The sequence below is a fragment of the Pristis pectinata genome, chromosome 1, assembly GCF_009764475.1.
Source record: "Pristis pectinata isolate sPriPec2 chromosome 1, sPriPec2.1.pri, whole genome shotgun sequence".
Taxonomy (NCBI): Eukaryota; Metazoa; Chordata; class Chondrichthyes; order Rhinopristiformes; family Pristidae; genus Pristis; species Pristis pectinata.
In genome coordinates this window covers 45526800-45553261 of record NC_067405.1, presented here as the reverse complement: position 1 = coordinate 45553261, position 26462 = coordinate 45526800, and the positions used below count along the sequence as shown (strand labels likewise).

The window sequence follows — 26462 nt, the reverse complement described above, 5'->3', positions numbered from 1 at the left end:
CTAGGGGCAACTTTTTCTACAGAGGGTGGTGGATGTATGGAAAGAGCTGCCAGAGGAAGCAGTAGATGCAGGTACAATTACAATGTTTAAGATGCATTTAGACAGGTACATGGATAACAAAGGTTTAGAGGGATATGGGCCAAAAGCAAGTAAACAGAACTAGCTCAGGTAGACAACTTGGCCGGCATGGACAAGTTGGGCTGAATGGCCTATTTCTGTGTTGTATAACTCTATGGCCATCTTGGGATTAGAACACTTGTCATCCTGCATAATTCAGATAGAGTAAATTTGATGTTTTAAACTGTATAATTTAGTTACTGTACTTTTACTCTAATATAGCCTTACTCTGTATCTCAAATTTTTGTGCTACTTGATGCAAGACTGAGCCTACCTTTGGGAGAAAAAGAAAACTGGAGAACTCAGCTTGACTCAGCTGTACCTGTGTTTCAGAATTACATTTGTAAATGCTTGATGTCAGTTTGTTAGACCACTGAAAGCTGATAGTATGGGATAAGTGGGACGGGCTCCAGAAACCCAAGGACCATTTTCAAAAACAATGGCAGAGAGGACGACATTTTTTGAAAGCCGCCTATCACGTTGGACTGATTTTGTTGGGCTTCTCAAACTACTGGGTGCCAATCTTACCCCCTAAAGCCTTATAAGTAAGATGATTATTATATTCAAAGTGTCTTCAGGACTGACCTCATAGGTAACAATACATTCCACAGTCTGGTTCTCACTTATTCCCACAATCCACTTCTCCATTAGATAGGGAGGCTGTGAAAATACAATGTTTATTAAAGTCTGATATTGTCATCACATGAAAAGTAAAATCATATTTACTGTTCAATCTGAATGTAAGAAGTGAGGAGTTCTAGATCACTCATTCAATTAAAACAAACACACAAAACACTGGAGGAACTCAGTGGGTCAGGCAGCACCTGTGGAGGGAAATGGACAGTTGACATTTCAGGTTGAGACCCTTCACCTGGACTGAAAGATAGCCAGTACAGAAAGGTGGAAGGAAAGGGGTGGAGCAAGAGCTGGCAGGCAATAGGTGGATCCAGGTGAGGGGGGTGGGGTGGTGATAGGCAGATGGGGGAGGTAAGAGTGGGAATGATGTCAGAAGCTGGGAGTTGACAAAGGGCTGAAGATGATAGAATCTGATAGGAGAGGACGGTGGAGCATGGAATAAAGGGAGGGTGGTGGGGAGGGGAACCAGTGAGAGGAGTGTGTGGGTGATGGGCAGATGGAGGGGGGAGGGGAAAGAGATATGGTGGCAGGGTTCAAGTGGATCGGGAGGAGAGAGAAAAAAGGGACAGAGGGGGAGCAGTTACCAGAAGTTGGAGAATTCAATGTTCATGCCGCCCAGTTGGAGACTACCCTGGAGGAATACGAGGTGCTGTTCCTTTAATTTGCATTTAGCCTCAACTTGGCGGTGGAGGAGACTGAGGACAGACATGTCAGTGTGGGAATGGGAAGGAAAATTAAAATGGCTGGCAAACAGGAGACTCAGACTGCCACAGCGGAGGGAGCTGAGGTGCTTGGTGAAGCAGTCGCCCAGTTTGCGTCTGGTCTCACCGACGTAGAGGAGGCCACAACAGGAGCAGTGGATGCAATAAATAACGCTGGGGGATTTGCATGCGCAGGACTGCCTCATCTGGAAGGGATTTAGGGCCTTGGATGGTGGTGAGGGAGGAGGTGTAGGGGCAGGTATTACGTCTCTTGCTGCTAGAGGGGAGAGTGCCTGGGGAGGGAAGAGCAGACCAAGGACTGAAACAAAGTTTGCACATATTTGCCTGATCACAGTAGCTTGATTGTTGTAATGTGGATTTTGTGGAGTTAAACCATCAGGTAGACAAGTAGGATCAAGTGACCTCCTACTAAAAAGCGTTGAGCAAATATCTTTCAATAATGGTTTCGTGTTTCAGATTGCAAAACGTGCATATCTCAGTGACCCTGATTTGATGCAAGTGTTTAAAATTATGGGATGAAAAACGAGGAGACTCAGAAATAAACTGGTTTCTGTTGCTGACAGGTCACATAAGTGGGTTTAGATTAAATGTAAGAGAGCAGAAGAAACATTTTTTTCTTGCACAGAAGGCTAAATGGTTACAGTTAGCGAATGAAGCAGGAACCATGTCAATTTTTAAGGATAGGTTAGGTAGCTGGTTTAAGGAAAGAGAGATATGGAGTTATGGAATTAAGGTTTGTGATTGCACGGAGAAAAATTACCAATATTGGCTGTCAAATTCTACTCAATTTCTGCCATGCAGAAGCAAAATTGCACCACATTATACTGTAAGAACCTGTCACTACATCACAACCAATGAATTATCTAAAAGGTGCAGTTGCCACTTATAGGCAGATATTGTGTCTAACATTTCATAAACATCAATGAAATGAATTCTGATTTTTTTTTGTGCTCTTGGAGGACTAAATATAGACCAGGAGAACTTCCCTGCTCTTTGTCAAAAAGTGCCATGAAATTGCCTACATTTATCTGAACAGGTGGAAGAGAATAACAGATGCCATGCTGAAATGGGGCTTGTACTACTGTCTTTTGATGTAGAATCACATATAATAGGCTGAAATAATCCAACTCATTATTGTATAAAATAATAAGTTTGAGCTAAAATCAAGCACGTGAATCAGGGTTCCAACACACTAACAAATGCGAGCTTATACCACAAAAGGAAGTTATATACTCTTTCATTTTATCTCTGGTAATAATTTGTGAATTCTCTATAATGCTGTGCATATAGAAATACTAAGGAAATAAGGCAAAACATCTGGAAGAAATTCTAATTCCTGCAACCAGACATGGTGACCACATGATACTTGTTTTAATACATAACAATGCTAAAACACATTTGTTTAAATATTCAACAACACACTAAATTATATGAATCCTCTACACAAACATCTTTACCTTGGTTATTTTAATTACATCTGTGTCTTGTCTATTAGTGTTGAAAGTTACGTCCTTGATATAGGTCAATGCAACATCATCACCATCCACTTCTACATACATTTTCCATTTAGAATCCTGATTAAAGAAAAGGAACAGGTGGTTACTGGCATTTACAATTCTGCCTTATTTTCCCAAAGCACGATTGCAGACAACAATAGGACTGAAAATGGGTAACAGATAATGGTGTGACATGGTACACCTATCAAGATCATTACTCATCATAAAGTGCAATTTCAAACTGAAACAATTCACTTATTCTTCCAAATATTTATAGTTTTCAAAATTATTTTTGATTTTTCAAATATTGAAATAATTTACAATCAGAAATTTAATTAACCGAATTAACATACCATTATGTTGATATTTTGCAAAAATATGATCAAATGGTGATATGATTAGAAATCTCTACTATGAGAACATGATTAGACATCTTTTGTCTATGAGAATATTGCATGGCAAATGTAATTTAATAATATTAACATTTCAAATTAAACCTCATTTTAAAATCTGGCTAAGGATGTATAAGAAGCAATACACAATCTGAAATTATTCAGAAATATTTTATGGTACTACATTTTGTATCAGCTGAAATCTACAAAATATTGTTCACCATGGGAAAGTTGATTCAACAGCACAGCCTACAGGCTGCTACACACACTTAAGTGTGGATGTTTATAAAATAGAGATGGCTTCAGGGATTACCTTTACACACACTAATGTACAAAGTTGCAAAAACATTTACCATTAATAGGCATTGTTAATTATAAAATTATTCATATTAAATTGACAAATTACCAAAACAATAGTTTTCAATGTAAGATTCTGTTTAAAAGTTTCTAAACCCAACAACCTTACTGGTCCATCAGGCAAGTAGTGCAGTAAATGATTACTGGACTTCTTCAGAATGGACTATTCGCTCCAAATAGGTAGACAAAGAAAATAGTTTTCCACAGTGATTATGAAACGTGCATCAGCATTTCTTTTGGAAAACTGAAATGCAAGGAATATTTCATGCTCAGTCAACAATACATCTCAAATCTGAATTTATGATAACTGATAACATTTATTTAAATGATTGCTATGGCTTTGCAGGCTGCAGCGACAAGTACTTGGATGTGGTGCCTCTTCTGATTCCACAGTGTCTCTAAAGGTACTACTATCACATGATCCCAAATCTTGTGATTTGCTCGGTTATTTGGCTGTAAGGTCAGGCAACCTCAACTCAGCCCTACCCTCACATGGCATGCACAGATGAAGACCTTCAAGCAGGAATTACAGATGAAAGCTAATGTTGGTTATTTTCCTCCTGAAATCAGGGCATGCCAAAGTCAACTGTAAGAGCTGGATGCCACCCTAGATCAGCAAGGGATCAAGATGCTGATCTCATAAGTTTCAATACCATATGTTTAGTATTGAATGTACTAATTGAAATGCACTACTAACAGATTTCAATGCAGTCTTTATTTTCCTTACAAATGGTTATTTACAAGGCAGATGTATCCATAAAAGAGCTGGCATCAAGTATGAGGGGCTTATAATAATCTATGGTTTGTAAATTTTAAGAACTAGCATAAACAGTAGCTTAACTGCTTCCCTTCTCGAATTTACATCAGTTTTGTTATAAACCTCGCAAAATCTTTTTTTTACTTGCATATTAATCATTTTTATCTTCTTCTAAATTATATTAGGTTTTCTTTTTTATTAAGAGTTATATATCATCTATATGACCTGTTATAGTCATAGCTTTAACATACATGGAGGTATTTTCACTGTGCTTCAATGCTGTAGTAACAAATGCATTTGCGTTCAGAAGGAGCACTTTCAATGCTTATTCACAATGGACACCGAATTGCAAAGCTGAAAAAAAGGCTCGACAAGGTGACATCTCCTTTGTTAATCCCCAGTGATTTCTGTTAGTTCACTACTGGCAAAAGAGAGTGCACTTGTGCAAGTAGATCTCTCACCAGAAAAGTTATTTAAATCTGTCTGATAACTTTAATTCTTGTTGGTGACAGACATTCCACATAAGAGCAAACTGAAATGCTGTAGACTTTACAATGAGTTCAATAAATTATATGAAAAGAATGTCAACTTATACAAGAATGCTTTGTGCATAAATTTCTCCCACTAAATGCAATATTTTATGCATCTTTAAATGCATCTTTATGCAAGTAAAAAAGATTTTTGTGCAATTTTTTGTGACACGCAAATATTGATGACAATTTATGTACGTCTCAAGATTTCCAAGAATTTTGTGTCATTCATGACATTTCTTTTTTTCCTTGATGAGTGTTTCATGATTTTTTTTTGCATTGATATACACAAAACTTTATTGCCATCTACACGGATGTACTCACATCAGCGCAACTATGGCCTTTTGTCTAGAATTATGAAATCTTCACTTTGTGAGCAACAAAAAAAATCAAGATACCAAAGGATAATATTACTTGCATGACTCCTTACAAAGTGAATTCCTGGTGTTAATTCAGCTATTATGGGAAAACACAAAAGTGTGAGAAGTCACATTAGGGCACCAGTCCATTTATAACCTATGATTTAAAACCCATCGTGCAGTTAAATTCTTTGCCCCCCATCTCAATCATCCAAGCACCAGTAACCTCTTTTGCCATTGTGCTCAAAGTCAAATTCTTCCAAATAAATGGGAAACATAAGAACAGGAGTACATCATTCAGTACCCTGAGACTATTCCATGACTGAATTAGACTATGGCTGACATGTTTCTCAAGTTCATTTAACCATCCTTATTCCACTCTGCTGATGCATTTACCAAACAAAAAGTCTATCAATTATCAGTCTTGAAATTTTTAACTTCTCCAATCAATAATTCTTTATGGGAGTGTGTGAAAAACAGCTTTCTGACTTCAATCCTAATTAGTTTAGCTTCAGTTTTAAGATATTCCCTACAAGAGGAAATAGTTTCTTTTCGTCTACTGTATTGAATCCTTTAATTGTCTCTAATCAAAGAATTTTACATCCAAACATTCTAAACTCAATGGAATACAACCTAATTTATTCCTTTAAATCCCAGTCTCATTCTGATGAATTTTGCTGTACTCAAAACCAATATATTACCTCTTACACTTAACCTTTTTTTTTACTTCCTAACAATAAATCATGAAGCAGAAGGCTGGGAACAAGTCTAGTCCCCAACTTCTTCATGAGGGAACAATGCATGATGTAGAAAAGAGACGTTTTTTAACATTCAGTCAGGTATATATTGCTTGTAAATCAAATGTTAGATATCAGTTGTTACCCACAACATTCCATATCCAAAAATGATTGCCCCCAAAAACGTTGACATTATTGAAGTATCTTGAGATGCTTTAAATATAACACATATCTGTGCAGATATCAAAGTCAAGCCATTCTTGTAAGAGGTCACAATTACCAACTAAACTTTTTTAATAACGATTTTCAGGAAGGATTTTATTTAACATAATAGACTGATGAAAGTTCAGTAAACTTTGGGAATTACCAGTGTTAAGTAACATCCAAGTGTAGTTACATCGCTAGTTTGCATCATTATCTTGGTCTGTGGATCAGCAAATGTCATTGCTGTTAGTTTTAAGTGGAAATGAGGCCTGAGATCAGATAAGTATCTGTTAATCTGTGTTACTCCATTCTGTTTACAATGTCATTGCCTACTGTTCTAACATCCCATGGGACATTTGTAAATAAAAAATGAATCAACAGGAAGCTGCTCAGATAGAACTACACAAGTAGACCTCACTAGCATGTAGGGGTTACAACTAGGTCTTGAACAGAGGATTTTTTTTAATCGCCTCATGAGAAACAATGTCCCATAATGATGTACAGAACTATTACTGCACTAATGAAGAATCATACATAATTCAGCACCTTTCACTTGGCACCACTGTGATATACTCATTAGCACAGACACACAGTGGAAGTCAGATGGTGTCCATGCAATTGCAGGCATTATTTGCAGTGCAGCTGCTTTCATGACATTGCCAGTATATAAAAACATGACGCCAGTTTGTTTTATTTAGTGCTAAACCTTCTAGTTTGTAAAAACAAGCCTGACACCAACCTGACATGAGCAAGTGAAAATAATTAGCTCTCATTTTCTCAGCCTCCTATTTCCTCCTCCCTGCTGCGTTTTCTTCCCACTAAACCACCACATGTCATTGGAAATAGGAGGCAATTAGTGGGCTCATTTCAGCCCCACAACTGCAGCAAGAAGAAAGTATTTATGATGGCACAATGAACAGCTGAAAGATTAAATAACATTTGTCTTTTGAAAAGAAAATGACTTCTGACTAAATGGGGCAATTTTGATTATATTCAACCAGCCTTAGTGCAGCAGTTTTAAATGGGGCCTGCCTATGTGATATAGGATCCTTAGAGAACACAAAATGAATCATTTACAGAAGAAGAGCATGAAAATAAAATGCAACTTGAGCAGGTAATTTGGTGTTGCACTGAATATTAGAATACACCAACGTACAAAACTGGCATTTATAAAGCTAATGAAGAAACATAATATTATTGTAAATGAAATGAAATTGAAAATCAAGGTTTCTCTCTGATAGAGTCAATAAAACAGCATTCAGACTATTAGTCGTTAACTTAGATTCTGCTGCATGAGAAAAGCATTGCAAGCTTGAAATAAGGAGGGGCAGAAAAATGAGATTCACATTATTTATTTAAAATCACGACCACTGCTTATTCTTAAAGTCAAATTACTCACAAATGCCAAATAGTAGATTCTACTCAATATAGTCTCTGTTCTGCAAACTATGCCAAAAAGCAACAGCAAAAACAAAAATCTTTACAACATTGTGGGCTGAAGGGCCTGTACTGTGCTATAATATTCTATATTCTAATTCATTTGCCTTATAATTTGTAACAGTTTGAATTCAACAGCAGTTACCACTCATATAGTGTCTTTAATGTATCAAAAGCATCCTAAGGCACTTCATGGAAGTTTATGGAACTGGAGTTGATACTGAGCAACAAATGAGGTATTTGGGCAGATGATTAAAGAGGTAGGCTTCAAGAAACTCCATAAGAAAGAGGTACAAAGATTGATAGTTTTGGGGGTGGGGAAATATTTTTTAAACATTATTCATTTTTCAGATCTAGGCATTGCTGGGAAGACCAGCATTTATTGCCCCATCTCAAACTGTCCTCAATCAGGTGGTGGTGAATTGCCTTCTTGAACTGCTCTAGTCTTTCTGATGAAGGTACTCAATAACGCTGCTAGTTAATGAGTTCCAGAATTTAGATCTGGTGACTTTGAAGGAGCAGTGATATATTTTGAAGTCAGGATGATGCACGTGGAGGTAACATATAGCTGGTAGAGGTCATGGGATTGTGAGGTGCAGTACTGAGAGACAAGAAACTGCAGTTTGTCTTGAAGACAGTACACTTTGCAGCCACTGTGCACTGGTGATGTTGGGTATTTATGCAGTATAGAATGGTGGACTGGTTACCGATGAAATGGGCTGCATTGTCCTGGAGATGTGGGTAATTACATGTTGTTGGAGCTGCTCATATCTAGGTAAGCAGGGAATACTGCACCACACTCCTGACTTGTGACTTACAAGTAGTGGAAAGAATTTACAATGTCAGGTGGGTCAGTTGTTAGTCTCTGACCTGCGCTTGTAGCCATGGCATTTGTTTGGCTGGTCTTTTTGAGTTTCTGGCTAATGGTGATGTTGACAGTGCCAGCAATGGTAATGCTATTGAATGTCAAGGGAAGATGATTAGACTCCTTCTTAGTGGAGATGGTCAATACCTGGCACTTCAGTGACATGAATATTATTTGCCACTTATCAGCTTATATTTGAATGTTGTCTAGCTCTTGCTGCATTCAGGTGCAAACTGCTTCATTTGCTGAAGAATTAAGAATGGAATTAATCATTGTAAAAGATGAACATTGGCACTTCTGATTTTATGATGAAAGGAAGACTGCTGATGATTGTTTTTACTAGTGGGAGAGTCTTGAACAGGGAACATAAATACAAGGGGCTGGTCATTTGAAGTTGCAGTGCATAGAAATTTCTTCTCAGGAAGTTGTGAATCTCTGGAATTCTCTGCCCCAGAGAGCAGTGGAGGCTGGATCATTAGAAATATTTAAGGTGGAGATAGATAAATCTTTGAAAAATCAAGGAATTGGGGGTTAAGGGGAACTGGCAAAGAAGAAGAGTTGAGGCCAGCATAGATCTACCATGATCACATTGAATTTAACTCATTTAATGCTTGACCAAGGTAGTGAAAAGGTCTGGAACTGAGTGGTCCTAGCAAAATTCAAATTGGACATCAATGTTATTGGTGAGAAATGCCACTTGTTAGTACCTTCCAACACTTTGCTGATCATTGAGCGTAGATTGATTGGGTGGAAATTAGCTGGATTTGATTTGTTCTGCTCTTTGTGCACAGCACATATCAGGCATTTCTTTCCCCCCATGGTATCGGGCAGATACCAGTGTTGTAACTGTACTATAACAGCTTGGCTAGAGGCACAACTTGTTTTGGAGCTCAAGTTGTCAGTACCACAGCTGGGACATCGATGGCCCCACTGCTTTTGTTTTATTCTCTCAGTGATTTCTTGATACCAGATGTAGTTAATCAAATTAGCAGGAGACTGGCATCTGTGAATCAGGATTCTCAGGACAAAGCCGAATTGGATTACCCACTTGGCAATTCAGGCTGAACATGGCTGAAAATACTTCAGCCTTTGATTTCTGAGGTGCTGGCCCCCACCATCATTGTGGTTTGGGGATGTTCTCGGAAACTGTTTAATTATCCTCCACCATTCTGCACTGTATGAGAGAGAGATGCAGAGCTTTGATCTGTTCCATTGATTGTCAGATCACATGGCTGTCCACTGAATACTAAGTTTGTACCTTAGCCTGCACGTGGTGCTGTGTTGGAGCTTCACCAAGTTAGAACCTGATTTTAAGGTATTCTGGGTGTTGCCCCAGCATCCACTTCTGCACTCTCCATTGGCGTTCATGCCCTGGCTTGATAGTAATGATAGACTAAGGGACATGCTGGCCCATGACGTTACATATCGTGGTGAAACAAACAGTCTGCTCAGGAACTCAGCAGGTCAAGCAGCATCTGTGAAGGAAAGGAAGTGTCGATGTTTCAGGTCAAAACCCTGCACCCGTGCAGAACTCATCAATTTTATCACCTTCGCCACTAATTTCCACCCTGGTCTCAAGTTCACGTGGACCATTTCTGACACTTCTCTCCCTTTTCTAGCTCTCTCTGTCTCCATCTCAGAAGACAAATTATCCACTGATACTTACTATACAGGTATTCAGACTACACCTCTTCACACCCTATCTCTTGTAAGGATACCATCCTTTTCTCCCAGTTTGTCAGTCTCTGCTGCATCTGCCCTCAAGGTGAGGCCTTCCATTCCAGGACATCCGAAATGTCCTCCTTTTTTCAGGAAACATTGTTTCCCTTCCACTGTGGTTGATGGAGCCTGCTCTTACTCCACCTCCCTCCAGACAGCAAACCACAGATGCTGCTTGTCCCGCTGAGTTCCTCTAGCTCATTGTTTGTTGCTCCAGACTCTTGTGTCTACATGTACACTTCTGCTGCTGATAGTCCACCATGCTTCATGAATGCCTAATTTTTAGTTACCAGATCTGTCAAGTCTATCCCATTTAGCACAACCATAGTGTCATAAACAAGGAGGAGGGAGTCAATGGTGTGAAGATGATACCACAAGGTCTGTGCAGTGGTCACTTCTACCAATGCTATCATGGATAAATGCATCTATGGCAGGTAGATTGGCGAGAAGGGGTTAAATGAATTTATCACTAATGACTGTTGCACGTCCAGTTGGGCAGCTATGTCCTTCAGGTCTGCTTGCTCAGTGGTGGTACCACCAAGTTATTCATAGTGACGGACACTGAATTTACCTCCTAGCGTATATTCTGTGCTCATAGTACTTTCAGTGCTTCTTCAAAGTGTTCAACATTGAGGAGAACTGATTCCTCTACTGAAAGAAAATGGTAGGTCATAATCAGGAGGAGGCCTTGTGGAGTCTGGAAACCATGCCAAGAACAGGAGGCTACACCCTCCTGCCTGTACACTACTGAGCTGCCCCTTCTGGTGGGTCTGTCATACCACAAGTGGCAGGACAGTCCCAGGGATTACGATGTAGAAATCCAGCAAGTTATCTGTCAGGTATGACTTTGTGAGGGCAACTTATCTGTGGGGCACTTCTCCCAATTTAGACCAAAGCCCTCAGATATTTGAGAGGAAGACTTTACAGGGTCAAATGGCTGCGCTTTGCTGTATTCGAATTTGATGCCCAGGATGATCTGTTCAGTTTTATTCTTTCTCTGTTGCAACAAAGCAGTTACAGAACAACTTAGTCACTTTCTAGGCCTCCATAGAAAGCATTCAAGAGTCAACTAAGAAAGCATTCAAGAGTCAACCACACTGGTGGGCATGTACTCGCACAAAGGCCAAATCAATTAAGAATAACAAATGTCCTCCCCTCTAAGACATTAGTTAACAAAATGGGTTTTTACATCAGTCAGTTTTGTGGTCATCATTACTAAGGACTGGTTCTCTTTTTTAAATTCCAGATTATTAATTCAATTTAAATCTAGAGCTACAGTGATGGGATTTGAATTTGGGTCTCCAGATCGTTAGTCCAAGCCTCTGGAATACTGGTGCGGTAATTAAATAACTACAACACCAGTTTGGTATGATTGCCAGGAGGACACCCAAATGGATATTTATTGGAAGGTCATGGATTGGAGAGGCTCAGGGAAGAAAGATTTGAAAACAAGCATGTATAGTTAAAACTGAGACACTGCTTAATGAGGAGTTAACATAGATCAGCAAATATGAGAGACAGGAAAGGAATACTGGATGTGAGTTAGAAAACAGGCAGCAGTGTTTTGAATAACCTCTAGTTATCAGGGAGTACAACAATGGAGGACAGCATGGCAACAGATGGCAATACATAGCAATAGTTAAGCCTAGAGATGGTAAAGGCATGGATAAGGTTTTTGGTAGTAAATAAGCTGAGGCAGGTGCAGGGCCAGGAAATGTTAGGTGATCTTGATGAAGACCTGGATATGTGGTTAAATACGACATAAAGTTTGCAAATAATTTGGTTCTGTTTCAGACTCTTTCCGAGAAGGGGATAAAGCTGATGATTTGGGAAGGGAAATCAGAAAAACTGCAACTGCTAGAAAGTTGAAACTTAAAAAGTAAATGCTGGAAATGCTCAGCAGGGTCATGCAGCAACTGCGGAAAGAGAAACAGAGTTCACATTTCAGCTTGAAGACTTTCATTGGAACTGGGAAAGAGAGAAAAAATGTTAGTTTTATGTTGCAGAGAAGATTGGGAGGGATAGATAGGATAAAGGGAATATCTGTTATAGGTTAAGGTCTGGTTTGCTGTGAGAATAAGTTCTTACTGGGGTAGTTGGAGGGTAATCAAGGAGGTATGATGTGCTGCAAATAGCAAGCCAGCGTGTGCTAATGGACATGACAAAAAAAAATTGAGCAAAAACTGATGGATGACTTACAGCAAAGTCAGCCAGTTCTGATATAGATGGAGAAAGTGAGAATTGGTAATTGGAGAATTCGATAGTCCTGAAGTCTATAATGTTCCCAGGTAGAAGTGCTGTTCCTCAAGTTTGCATTGGGCCTCATTTAAATAATACAGGGGGCCACAGACACATAGGTCAGAGAGAGAATGAGATGGAAAATTAAAGTGGCAAACAAGAGAAGCCTCAGGTTCATTCCTGCACACTAAACACAGACGCCCAACCTGCAGTTGGTAGAGACCACCACATTGTGAACACTGAATGCAATACATCAGATTGGCACAAATGCAAGTGAATTGCTTCTTCACCTGGAATGACTACTTGGAACCCTGGATGGTGGGGAAGGAAGAAGTGAAAGGACAGGTGTTGCATCTGTTGCAGTTAAGGAATGGAATTGAGGCAGGGATTAAAGACAATAGCTTCAGCCTTCTTAGTGTTTAATTCAAGGAAATTGCTGCTCAATTTGAAGGTATATCTCAGAATACTGGAATAGGTGGGGGTGGGGGGGGTGGGTTCAAGAGAGGCTGTAGCAAAGAATTTCCATACTTATGATATTAAAGGAGCCATTTCAGCCCATCAAGTCCATACTGGCTCATAGAACACTCCCGATCGTCTACAAATTTTCTCTGCAACTTACTCTTCCCATTAACTCACACCAATCTCCAATATTGCACCACTCACCTACACACTGGGGGCAATTTAGAGTGGCCAATTAACCTAACCACACAAGAAGAAACCAGAGCATCAGGAGGCAACTCACACAATCACAGGGAGAATGTGCAAGCTCCACATGGACAGCACTGCAGAACAGTACTGAACCCAATTCACTGGAGCTATGAGGCAGCATCTCTACTAATGAAACCGTTGTGCATAGGCAGAGCTTCTTTTCTTTACTGTGCATGTGGCTTTTGATGCTGTTTTCAGATGATATTGATAATAGCAAAAGGTAGATTTAAATTGAAAGGGGGGGGGGGGGGTATAAACAAGGAAAGAGGCAATTGCTGGTGATTCTACAGAGAGATCAAAATGGAACCACAAGGTGAATGTGGACCCATCCAGGTGGAAGGTGATAGTAATGCATGATTTGATAAAGTGTACCACAATCATGTTGGATGCCATTAGTGACTTTGATCAGACTCACCTTAGTACAGTGGCAGGGTTGGATACAAGAATGAAGGCATTCTGGGTAACATAGACTGAAATTTGAAAGCTACAACATTTTGAAACACTTTAGATAAGTTAAGGGATAATGGAAATGGGGTATTAGTTTACAACAACAGAGAAAATGTGCTAGATTTTTGAATAGGGGGCTGGTTGTGGCAGTGAATAACCTGAAAAGAAAGAATTATTGACAAAATCAGCTAATATTGGATTCAGAAAAGGAAGTTAGGTATCAATTTCAAGAATAGCTTGAATTCAGTTCTATCTGAGAATCAACATCAAAATATTTCTCAAACCTGGACAAATTGAGGATCATCATTAAAACACTCTGCAAGAATAGTAGATTAACAACATTACATACTCAACTGGTGAAGGGCATTTCCTGGAGTGTGGATTTGGAATATTTTTAGACAAAAATCTACATTGTATCAAACCTGTGGTAGGCGATGAGTCAGGAGTAGTTATAGGCAAGTAAAAATGTGAAAAATATACTATTCTTCAGTCTAACTAGCAATTTCCGAATCCATAACATAAATCTTGTTTAACGCCTACTGTTGGCAAGATGCTAAAGTCAATAATTAAAGAGGAAATAACTAATAATTTAGGAAAGCTGAATGTAGTCAACATAGTTTTATGAAAGGTAAATCACATTCAACAATTTTGCTCAAATTCTTTGAGGATGTGATGGGGAGAGTTAATAGAGGGGAAGTTGTAGATGGAGTATTTAGATTTCTAAAAGGCATTTGACTAGGTGCCACATTGGTGCATAAAATTAAGAGCCCAAGGTATTGGAGGAAGTGTGTTAGCATGGATGGAAAACTGAGAAATAATTCTCAGTTATTCTAAGAATTGGAATAACTGAGTCCTTTTCAAGCTGGAGGAATGTAACTAATGGAGTGTCCCAGGGACTGGTTCATGATCCTCAGTTGTTTAGTACTTACATTAATGACCTGGAGGAAGGAATGAAATGCAAGGTTTCCAAGTTTGCCGATGATAAGAAAACAGATGGAAGGGCATGTAAGGGGAGTCAAAAGGTGGATTATTACGTAAACGGAGAGAGACTGCAAATGAGTGAAATTCACAGAGGTCTAAGTGTTATACTGTATGAATCGGAAGAGAGTAGACTGACCCAACAAGTATTTAAGACGGTAAATGGCATTTTAGCCTTTATTGTTAGTTTGGAGTTTAAGAATTAGGAAGTTTTTGTTACAGTTGTACAGAGAGTTAGCGAGGCCATACCTGGAATATTATGCAGAGTTTTGGTCCTCTTACCTAAAAAAAAGGATACATGAGCCTTGGAGTCAGTCCAAAGAGATTCACCAGGCTAATTCCCGGGATGAGAGGGCTGTCCTGTCAAGAGAGACTAGACAGTTTTCATCTGTATGCCTTGGAGTTTAGAAGAATGAGAGTGACCTTATTCAAACATGTAATATCCTAAGGGGGCTTGACAAAGTAGACAATGAGATGTTTTTACTAGTGGGAGTCATGAACAAGGGAACATAGTTACAAAATAAAGGGCTGGTCATTTAAAACTGAGCTGCGGATAAATTTCTCCTCTTGGGGTAGTGAATTTCTGGAATTTTCTGCCTAGAAGGTAGTGGAAGCCAGATCATTAGATATGTTTAAGGTGGAGTCAAATAAATATTGGAAAGATTGAGGAATTGAGGACTGTGGAGAACTGGCACAGAAGAGGAGCTGAGGCCTACAAAGATCAGCCATGATCATGTTGAATAGCGACCTACTTCCATTTGTAGCAGCTGCTACCGCAATGTGAAAGTAAGACACTAGTCGGTGGGCTGCAGAACAAAAACTGATTTATTTTCCCGCCTTGCGCAGGCCTTTTAAGAGGAATGGTTCCCGCCCACCGAAAACGGAAATGACGTATGCACTACGTCATCAAACTTTTCCCGTGCGCGGGTTCTCCCCATCGCTCGGGGAAGATGAAGGCCCAACGCCATCTTGGGCCTCGCTGCTCCGACGACACGCGACCCGACCGCCAAATCAGTTCGCTTGCTCAGACGGTGAGTCGCTACACAACCTCCCCCCTACTGCACCCCCCCCCCCCCCCCCCCCCCCAGAACCGGTGATACAGTCCCCAAGGTTCGCGGGCTGTGCTAGCCGTTGCTTAGGAGGTCGGCCTCTGCGTCACAATGTTGGGGCCTCGACCGGTTGTTGTAGATCTAAATGGGCCGGTTTGAGGCAGTCTGTCGTGAAGACCTCTTCCTTGCCCAGTGTCCAAAATAAAGGTGGACCCATTATTCCTGATGACCCGGAACGGCCTCTTGTATGGTCGTTGCAATGGTGCCCGAGGTGTGCCCCTGCGAACGAAAACAAACTTACAGTCTCGTAGTTCCTTGGGCTCACAGGATGGGGCTTGACCATGCTGCGAAGTGGGAATCGGTGCCAAGCTGCCTAGCCTCTCGCACAGTCTTTCCAGACAGGACTGCCGTGGGTTGTTCCTCTTGGTCCCGAAGGGCGGGTATGAAATCCCCTGGGATGATCGGAGCGCACCGTACATGAGTTCAGCTGAGGAGGCATGGAGGTCTTCCTTGGGGGCAGTGCGTAGGCCGAGCAGGACCCAAGGCAGTTCGTCGACCCAGTTAGGACCTTTCAGGGGGGCCATCAGGGCTGATTTTAGATGTCGGTGGAAACGTTCCACCAACCCGTTTGATTGAGGGTGGTAGGCTGTGGTGGTGTGCAGCTGCGTCCCTAGCATGTTCGCTAATGCAGACCAGAGGTTGGAGGTAAACTGGGTGCCCCTGTCTGAAGTGATGTGGGCCGGAACACCAAAACGTGAGATCCAAGTTGTGAGCAGCGCTCGGGTGCAGGAATCAGTCGTGATGTCGGATAGAGGGATTGCCTCTGGCCACCTCATGAACCGGTCCACGATGGTAAGGAGGCACCGGGCTCCTCTTGAAACCAGCAGAGGACCAACGAGGTCGACGTGGATGTGGTCGAACTTTCTACAGGTAAGCTCGAACTGCTGTGGCGGGACCTTGGTGTGTCATTGGATTTTTGATGTCTGACAGTGCGGACAAGTCCTGGCCCACTCACTGACCTGTTAGCACAGGCCATGCCAGACGAACTTGCTGGCGACCAGTCGAACAGTTGATCTGATGGACGGGTGCGCCAACCCGTGTACCGAGTCGAAAACGCGTTTCCGCCAGGCTGCAGGAACTATAGGGCGGGGTTGACCTGTTGCGATGTCGCAAAGGAGGGTCTGCTGACCTGGACCGACTAAGAAATCTTGGAGCTGCAGGTCCGAGACTGCAGTTCTGTAGCTGGGCAGCTCAACGTCGGCTTGCTGTACGTCAGCCAGGGCCGTGTAGTCGACACCCAGGGACAGGCTGTGGATGGTCAGTTTGGAAAGTCCGGAGACATGCTGGATATCCGTCGTGAATTCGGAAATGTAGGACAAATGTCGCTGCTGACAAGCTGACCAGGGATCGGAGATCTTGGAGAAGGCGAAGGACAAAGGCTTATGGTCAGTGAAAGCGGTGAAAGGCCTGCCTTCTTAAAAATACCGGAAATGCTGGACCGCCAGGTACAGCGCTAGAAGTTCCCGATCAAAAGCATTGTATTTCAGTTTGGGTGGTCTAAGGTGCCTGCTGAAAAATGTTAAGGGTTGCCAACGGCCTTCGATTAGTTGTTCCAGTACTCCACCAACCACGGTGTTGGATGCGCCCACCATGAGGGCGGTTGGGACATCTGTCCTAGGGTGTACCAGCATCGCGGCGTCTGCCAGGGCGTCCTTGACCTTAACGAAGGCAGCTGCGGCCTCGTCGTTCCAGGTGATGTCCTTGCCCTTGCCAGACATCAGCGAGAACAAAAGGTGCATGATACGGGCTGCTGCAGGGATGAACCGATGGTAAAAGTTGACCATCCCCAGGAATTCCTGCAAGCCTTTGACCGTGTTGGGATGGGCAAAATGGCGGATAGCGTCTACCTTGGCAGGTAGGGGTGTTGCTCCTTCGCTGGTGATTCTGTGGCCGAGGAAATCGATAAAGTCCGAATTGGCACTTGGCCAGGTTGATAGTGAAGCCGAAATCACGGAGATGGGAGTATAGTTGGTGGAGGTGGGAAAGGTGTTCTTAGCAGTCACGGCTGGCGATTAGTATGTCATCTAAGTAAATGAACACGAAGTCCAGGTCTCGGCCTACCGTGTCCATCAGCCATTGCAAAGTCTGCGCGGCGTTCTTAAGGCCGAACGGCATTCGAAGGAATTCGAAGAGGCCAAATGGAGTGAAAAGCGCAGTTTTGGGGACGTCGTCAGGGTGGACCGGGATTTGGTGGTATCCCCGGACGAGGTCCACCTTGGAGAAGATGTAGGCCCTGTGTAGGTTCGCTGTGAAGTCCTGGATGTGAGGGATGGGGTAGCGGTCCGGGGTGGTGGCATCATTCAGCCTGTGGTAGTCGCCGCAGGGCCTCCACCCGCCGGTGGCTTTGGGGACCGTGTGCAGGGGGGAGGCCCAGGGGCTGTCTGACCTGCGAATGATGCCCAGCTCCTCCATGCGGCAGAACTCTTACTTTACCAGGCGGAGCTTGTCTGGAGGTAGTTGTGCTCGGGCATGAAGGGGTGGCCCTGTTGTGGTGCCGCACCCCGTGTTTGGGCATCGAATTTGTAAACTGAGGTGCCAAAACTGATGGGAACTCAGCTAGGAGCTTGGTGAACTCGTTGCCAGACAGGGAAACGGAGTCCAGGCGCGGGGCTGGTAGTCTGGCTACTCCCAGGGGGTAGGTTTGGGAAGTTCTGGTGTGTACTAGCCGCTTCCCTCGCAGGTCGACTAACAGGTTGTGGGCCCGAAGGAAATCGGCTCCTAGAAGTGGCCGGGCGACGGTGGCAAGGGTAAAGTTCCAGGTAAAACAGCTGTCGCCAAATTGTAATTGAACTGTACGGGTACCGAAAGTTCGTATCGTTGTGCCGTTTGTGGCATTGAGTACAGGACCTTGTTGCCTGTTACGAGTGTCGCGGCCGGTCGGGGGCAAAATACTGACCTCTTCTCCAGTATCGACAAGGAAACGACGCCCAGACTGCTTGTCCCGAACGAATAGGAGGCTGTGTTGGCGGCCAGCCGTCGTAGCCATCAGCGGCGGCTGGCCCTGGCGTTTCCCTGAAACTTGCAGGGTGGGCAGCATCGACGGGCCTCCGCGCCCCACTTCTGATGGTAGAAACACAACTGGTCGCCAGTGTCGTCATCTGTGTTTCTGGGGTGTGGTCGCTCGGTTGCTGGGACCGGTTTAGGTAGGCGTTGGGCTCGCGGCCTGGCGATTTGGCTGACGGACGACCCGCTCTCGCGTTTGACCTTCCACAGGACATCTGCCCGGGCAGCCACCTCACATGGGTTGCTGAAATCGGCGTCGTCCAACAGCAGGTGAATGTCATCGGGTAGTTGTTCGAGGAAGGCCTGTTTGAACATTAGGCAAGGCTTGTGTCCTTCAACAAAGGCCAGCATTTTGTTCATTAGGGCCGATGGGGATCTGTCCCCCAGGCCGTCGAGATGAAGCAGGCGGGCGGCGCGCTCGTGACGGGAGAGGCCGAAGGTCCGAATAAGAAGGTCTTTGAAAGCTGGGTACTTATCCTCCTCCGGAGCAGACTGGATGAAGTCTCCAACCTGGACGGCTGTCTCCTGGTCCAGAGAGCTGACCACATGGTAGTACTTTGTGGAGTCGGAGGTGATCTGCCGAAGTTGGAATTGTGCTTCGGCCTGGTCGAACCAGACACTGGGCTGAAGCGTCCAAAAGGGGGGCAGCTTGAGTGCCACTGCATTGGCTGCTGCGTTGTCGTCCATCGTGCGGGTCCAAAGTCCGTTTGGACCATCGGGGTCACCAATGTAGCGGCTGCTACCGTGATGTGAAAGCCAGACACTAGTCGGTGGGCTGCAGAACAAAAACTGATTTATTTTCCCGCCTTGCGCGGGCCTTTTAAGAGGAATGGTTCCCGCCCACCGAAAACGGAAATGACGTATGCGCTATGTCAAACTTTTCCCGCGTGCGGGTTCTCCCCATCGCTCGGGGAAGATGAAGGCCCAAAACCATCTTGGGCCTCGCCACTCTGACGACGCGCGACCTGACCGCCGAGCAGGTTCGCTTGCTCGGACAGTGAGTCGCTACACATTCCTATTTTCTTGAGATCTAAAATTGTCAGTAATTTTTACATATAAAACTGTAGATCTACCTTCAAGTTAGAGCATGATATTGTAGCTGCAGCTCTTCTTAATCCCTGTGAATGCATAAATGCAAATTAAAACAACAAATCTATCCATCTGAAGCATTGAATACTTCCTCTCCCAAACTAGACCCAGAAAGCTCCAAAAACTACTGACTACGGAACCACCACTGAACTGTAAATATGCACTTGTCTCCACCAAAAATCACAAAAGTAAAAAACTTCCCACAGACTAGAAAGCCTCTCTGCACCAGAGCACTACCAGCCCTCTGTAACACCACCGAACTAACCAACCTCACCAGAACTTACAACCTTAGCAAAACAGAACCGGCAACCTTCACTAAACTACAGAATCAGCACCTTCATCAAAGCACATAACCAGTGACCATCACCATCCCCATCATCTTTCATGAAACAGTGGATCATGCAACCTTGTTCAATGAATTACAGACTTTGCAACATTCTCCACCAAACTACACAAGCATCCTCTTGTACCAAGCTATAGACATGAAGCATCCTGCACTACATGGTAAAAAGAACAACCTCTATGAGCAAAGAGCAAAAAAAACAAAATTAACGTGCTGCGTTTTCTGGTTTTGTTCCAGTTTCTAACATTGCGTTTAAAAAAAAACTTACAACACAGTTAGAGGGGGTGTCAAATCAGGTCATGTGGTAGATTAATGTGGGAGATGGTTTGTTTGGGTATCGTAGATTTATGGGAAAGAGATAATGTGGGATTCCAATGACAAGGGCAGAATGAGTTAATTACTTAAAGGGGTAAATTATCCATGTCAGCACCAGCCTGGAATCTACTCTGCACTGTTCCTTTTAAGTCACATTGAAGTAAGTTTCGCAGGCGCTGTAAAAGCCTAGCCTGGTACTGCATAAGTGACTTGCAACCGATGGGTTTGTGCAGTTGTACTCAGACTCTGGAGCAACATTCACAATCACCATTAACCAAAAGGGCCACACGACTACTGTATGTTCTGTGCATCACCCCACCAAGCACACACATACAAATGCAAATATAGACAGATTCTCTAAAATTTTCACCAAATAAGTTTTCAGTGCAATAAAAACTAAGTTTAGCTAACTTATCTGTTGCATGTGCTTAATTACCTCTGTTGTCAGTATGATGTATGGATGGCCTACTGAGACACAAGCTCTGCGAAGTTGGGTTCTATGCTTGAGACAGCAATTTGAAAGGACTCTTTTGTGTGTTGGAGAGTAAAACGATTTCGCCTGTTGATTTTAATCTTTGATATTTTTCAATGGGCAATCAACTTGTTGCACATTGGCAGCCGTATTTATCTCCACTACTGGGCATAAAGAAGAAATTGTGTTCCCATCCCTCTCTAAAAGATCTGTATTCATCTTTGTACTTCCATTTTATTTGTTGCTTTCATCATGTCTAGTTTTGCAGCCACAGCTGGGGGTACTAAGGTCAAAAGAGGATTGCATGTGATTGTTCAAAGAATTCTAATTGGTTTGTAACTGGTGTCCTAGTGTTAGCATTGTTTAATGGGAAATGTAGTATAACTACTATACTCTAGGATAATAAAGTTTCATATTCTAATATAGAAATTGGAGCTCTTGAAGAGCTGCAAGCTGCACATCAGAAGAGCCACCTGTGGCTTGGTTGTGATTGGGACGTTTTGAGTGCAGATCCCATTAGCTTGTAGACACTGCTAGATCTTCCACTCTTTCCAAAAGGCCAATTGTGCAAAAGTAACCACAAATAATCATACCTTTCATCTCACAGTGGAGAATTAGCCTTAGTCATCTTATTCCACTCCTGCCTAATTTGCTCCAGCAATGTAGCACAGAACTCTCAACTTCAGAGAACTGCCACTGAACAAGCTGTTGGTAGATTTTATCACACTGGTGATCCCAGCAACTGCAAATCTTTTGCTGGGAGTAAAGTCCACGTGGAAATTTATCAAATGGGTATAAGTTTGGAACGCTAGCACAGGTTTTTAGCACCACTCACACAGTACGTAGTACTAATATACATAACAAAGCACTGAAATGTAAAAGCCATTCAGAGGTCATTTACCTGCCATCCTTTTCCTGGCTTTAAATGATAACCAAAAAGCAGATCAAGATTCAGTATCTTTTCTCCAACATCTTCTTCTTCGGAATCATCTCCCTTCAAAGAAAATGCTCAGTGATTTATATTTGGCTTTCCAAACACAATATTTCTAATTATAGCACAATACAATAGGTGTATAGTGCAGCGTAAAGGAGTACTAGCCATAAGATTTGTAAAGTGCAACACCTTAAATGTTGATACTATTAGAGAGTGAGAGACAGGAATCTTGTTTTTGTTTTAAAAGAGACAATCGATAAACATCTAGGTTACACCAGGACTGAAAGTAGGGAACAAAATTCAGACCACAGTGATCAGGTGATACAAATCATTGGTTTTAAAACTTGAAGGTGATATGAAGAGGAAAGACAAAAGAGAGATTGAGAGTTGTGAAGTCCCATAGAAGAATGACAATGGTGCAGGAGACCCCAACTACTGAATCTTGCAAAGTATTTGTTTAGAGAACCTAATATTTCAAGTTCAGATTGACAAGATTTATATTTTAATTTAGCTGAATCAGGGGCCTGTGAACGACCCTCTTAGGTTCAAAATTAACTCTGGATTCAGAATCAATTCTGTCCTTTGGTCTATAAATAATTTACATAGCTTAGGCCAGTACACTCAAACCTCAACCAGCCATCAGTGTACAACATGAACAGTGAGAAGCATGTATTGCCCCACCCACCAGCATATAAAGCTGCGATAAACCACAAGTGGACCATATTCTGGTACAATGGTCAGAGATTTCAATTATAAACCACCACAGTCACAAATCCTAGGAGCCATTGGGTTTCATCCTTTGCAGCTGTAACTTGTCCCCAAAATTGGCTCCTAGTCAGCAAGGCCCTGCACAGCTTTGACAGTCAGATACATCACATCCCCAGGCTCACTGGTTTTCAATACTATCAAAAGACTTTTGTCTTTGATATTCACAGGTAATCAAAACTAAAATAGAACAATTAAAACATATAAAATGATTAAAATGTGAAAAATAATTAAATCACTTAAGCACCAAAAATACAAAAATAATTGCAATTAAATTAATAATACATATAAATTAACTCAATTAATTCAAAACAATTTAAATCACCCGAAACTTGCTTATCCCCCTCAGTGATGTTTCTTCACTACTGAAATGAATGGATTTATTGAACCTGTTCAGTGGGCAGATTTCCCAGCATGCCTACAGGGAAACTGTAAGTAGTTGGCACTCCAGAAAGAGTCCAATGTCAGAGAACAGTTCAAGTGCACCACAGATAATAAAGCATGTCCTGCTAGTTTCATGAACCAGCAAGAAAACTGACATTGGATTTATTCATTTAGCCTCAAATAATAAATAGGGCAGAACTTACCTACTAACATAACTGAAGCAGGTATGTATTAATCCTAGTCTTTAGAGACCGTTGTTATGGACTCGGTGAAAGTCCCTTTAAGATAGTGTGTGTGTGTGTGTGTGTGTGTGTGTGTGTGTGTGTGTGGCGTGCTTACGTCAACAGAAGATAAAAGACGTAATGACGTTGTTGAAGAGGTCAGTCAAAGGAAGAGAGAGAGAGAGAAGAAGGGAGAGAGACACCAGCCTGCTAGTGTTCTCTATCGATGGATGAGAAACAATAACTGTGTCTGCCACTGAAGTCCATGTACGGAAATTGGAAGTAATCCGGTGGAATTCACTTTGTTGCTGACCTGTAGAAGGAAACAGGTATTTGCGTGGACGACCACGATTCGGATGCTTTTCGGAGTGAGGAAGTCACTACCGAGTAAACACTGAAGTGTCGTTTGGGTTCCATCGTGGAACATTTGGATTTCGTAATTACTCTCTCTATGTTCTCTACATCTACGTCTTATCTTCAGACAATGGTGGCTGTTGAAGAAGCCTTTGCTCATGTTTCACCTTATGGCTTGCGGAACTGAAATTTAAGAACCATTCCTGAACTTGGAGTTTGGGACTTTGCCACACACACACACACGAAGAGTTTAGTTTTTGGGGTTAATGTTCAAGGTTTAACATTTTTGAATTCTAACATACTAACATTTCTACTATTATTTTACGTAATATCATAAGTAGTGATTAATAAAATAGTTTTTAACACTGAATCATGCTCAGTGTGTTTCTTTTGTTGCTGGTTCGTGACACCGTAAACAACTCCCAGAGTAACCAATCCTGAGAATGAATGAGTTTTCTTTCATTTCTTAATTGCTGTGCCCTGATTTGTTCCTAAAATTTTAATGTCAATTGCATGTTTATAATAGTCTTGTTTGCTGTTAGTAGATTCCCTAGTGGTAATTTTCCAACAATATCCCATCTGATGAGATGCTACAGCAGAAATCTGAACAATGCACTACTATTATGTTTTGACTATTTGCATTGATTTCTCTTTTTCCTAACCTGAGTCCAGGTGTAGTAAACTTATTGTTAATCCAACTGGAGACAACAACTCAGTATAAAGAGGGGAACAGCAAATAACACCTGCTTACCTCCAGAATTATTTAAAGGCCCAGATGACCGAGAAGGAATTGCCACCAAATACAAAGCACATCAACTATAAAGTATTTTTATAGGAAGCTATTAGATTAAATGCAATTACAATTTGATCAGTGGTGTAATGCATGAGATGTCATAAACCGCAACTGACTCAGGGGCAGCAAGTACTGGGAAATAACTGAACTTCAGCAAAGAGGACTGCCAGTTGTCGCTTATAATTTTGTCCAACAGAAATAGCATAATCAGCTTATTTCACTGCTTGCTGGTTTTGTGGTCAGGTTCACTGTGGTCTTTACAAATCTTAAACTATAGGCAGCGCATTCTCTGACCTACATTATCAAGTAATCAACTTGACTTTGTACAAAGTATAAAAATCGTCACAGTTTGGAACAAATAATTCAAAATATATTTATAGATTATCAGCAGGTGCTTAATAGATCTCTGGTATGCATGTTGTGATAAGGTTTCCACAAATCTTCTGCATCTGCTTATTAATATTTAAAAACACTGGTCTATTTTACTTTCTCAGCAAATAAATAGAAAAAGAATCACAAATTATCCAGAATGCATCAAGAACAACAAAGCTCCAAACAAGAAATTAACAAGGTGCTTAAGATACATCATACGTGATGTGATTGAAACCAATGTTACTTTCCCTTACCTACCTTAATTAAGGGAGGAAAGTGAAAAAGATTCAAGTAGTCAAGGGTCAGTTTTTCAATTTCAGTCTGAAAGGGAACAGATGGGCTTGTTAACAGCAGGTAATCCTTTCTATCTTTCCACTAACTTCTATCAACATTTCATCAATTTTCTGGAAAATACTTTAGATTTTTCTTAAAACAACTATTTTTGAAAGTTTATTTTTGTCTTATGATACATATGAACAGTAGTAGGCCATTCAGCCCCACAGGTCTATTCTGCCAAGCTGTCAGATAATGCATATGCATTTGCAGCAAAATTCATCATTCACCTTGATATAAACATATTTCTTTTGTGTTCCAAATCACTATTGATTTTGTCCTAACTCTCATATTGGAGCTCACTTCCTCTCTGTCAAGAACAAAGGGGTTTGTTGTCATATGCCAACAGGACCAATATCAAAAGCAGTTAATTTCACTGTTTCTAGGAAACAATAGAACATCCCCTGCAGGAACAGAATATTTTCAAAACATTCTTGAAAAGCCATTAAATAAACAAGCATAAAATAATTTAAGGTGATCATAAGAAAATTATTAAATAATAAGTGGTGTGCAAAATAAAAATTGAAAATACACTAGGGTGCTTTGTGGTGGCACTGGATATGAAAACAGAAAGCCTATTTCCCAGAACCTTGCTGCATGCAAATTTTAACAACATAAATTAAAATGCCAACAGCTCAAGTTTCTAAACCACCGCTTTAGTTTTTGTATTTTTCCTTCATACCTTTAAATGAATGATATGTCCTTTGGATTGTATTCCTATGTCTTTCATATCTTGTTCTGTCAGCAAGAGTAATCTTCGGCCGGTGATGTGGTGATTTCTGAATAGTTCAGCATAGCCTTTCATGTCACAATCTGTGTCACCTATAATCACAAAGTTACAGAAATACATCATATCTGCAAGTGTGCTGAAATTTCAGTAATTCAAAGAACCAACAGCAATCTCGATTACCTTTATCGAGCAATTGTTGTATCCAAAAGTACTGTAAAAGAGAAATAAGGGAAGGATTATAATATAATGCAGGATAAAGCATAATCAATGTCCTTTGCCTCCAAAGTATTGTGATCAGAAGTAATGTATGCATTTTTTAAATTGCTAATGCCGATGAAAAGTCTCATAATAGTAAAAATATTTATTATGAAATTTAGAGACACATGACATAAAGTACAATGATTAAATGCAGCCATGTTCAAAAAAAGCTCAGATTTTCCTGAGAAATGCCAGAAGCCTATGTGGAACTGCCTGCATTATCCTATATAATTATCAATAAGCTTGGGATGTTCATGCAATTGTGTGCAAATGAAGCATGGAAATTTC

General features: G+C 41.6%; 1 protein-coding gene across 11 annotated transcripts in view; it reads right to left on the bottom strand.

The window, feature by feature from the left end:
* Nucleotides 1-26462, bottom strand: part of LOC127578264 (mitogen-activated protein kinase kinase kinase 20-like) — a 101971-nt gene that overhangs the window by 12593 nt on the left and 62916 nt on the right. For all 11 annotated transcript variants that reach the window (XR_007957508.1, XM_052030145.1, XM_052030098.1 and 8 more), the window contains 6 exons: nt 26097-26127; nt 25869-26008; nt 25112-25174; nt 21932-22024; nt 2933-3049; nt 703-777 (listed from right to left, as the gene is read on the bottom strand). Coding sequence is in view for 10 of the 11 variants with exons in the window: in XM_052030145.1 (XP_051886105.1) it covers nt 703-777; nt 2933-3049; nt 21932-22024; nt 25112-25174; nt 25869-26008; nt 26097-26127 (519 nt within the window). In the remaining variant the exon portion in view is untranslated. The remainder of the gene's footprint in view (nt 1-702; nt 778-2932; nt 3050-21931; nt 22025-25111; nt 25175-25868; nt 26009-26096; nt 26128-26462) is intronic.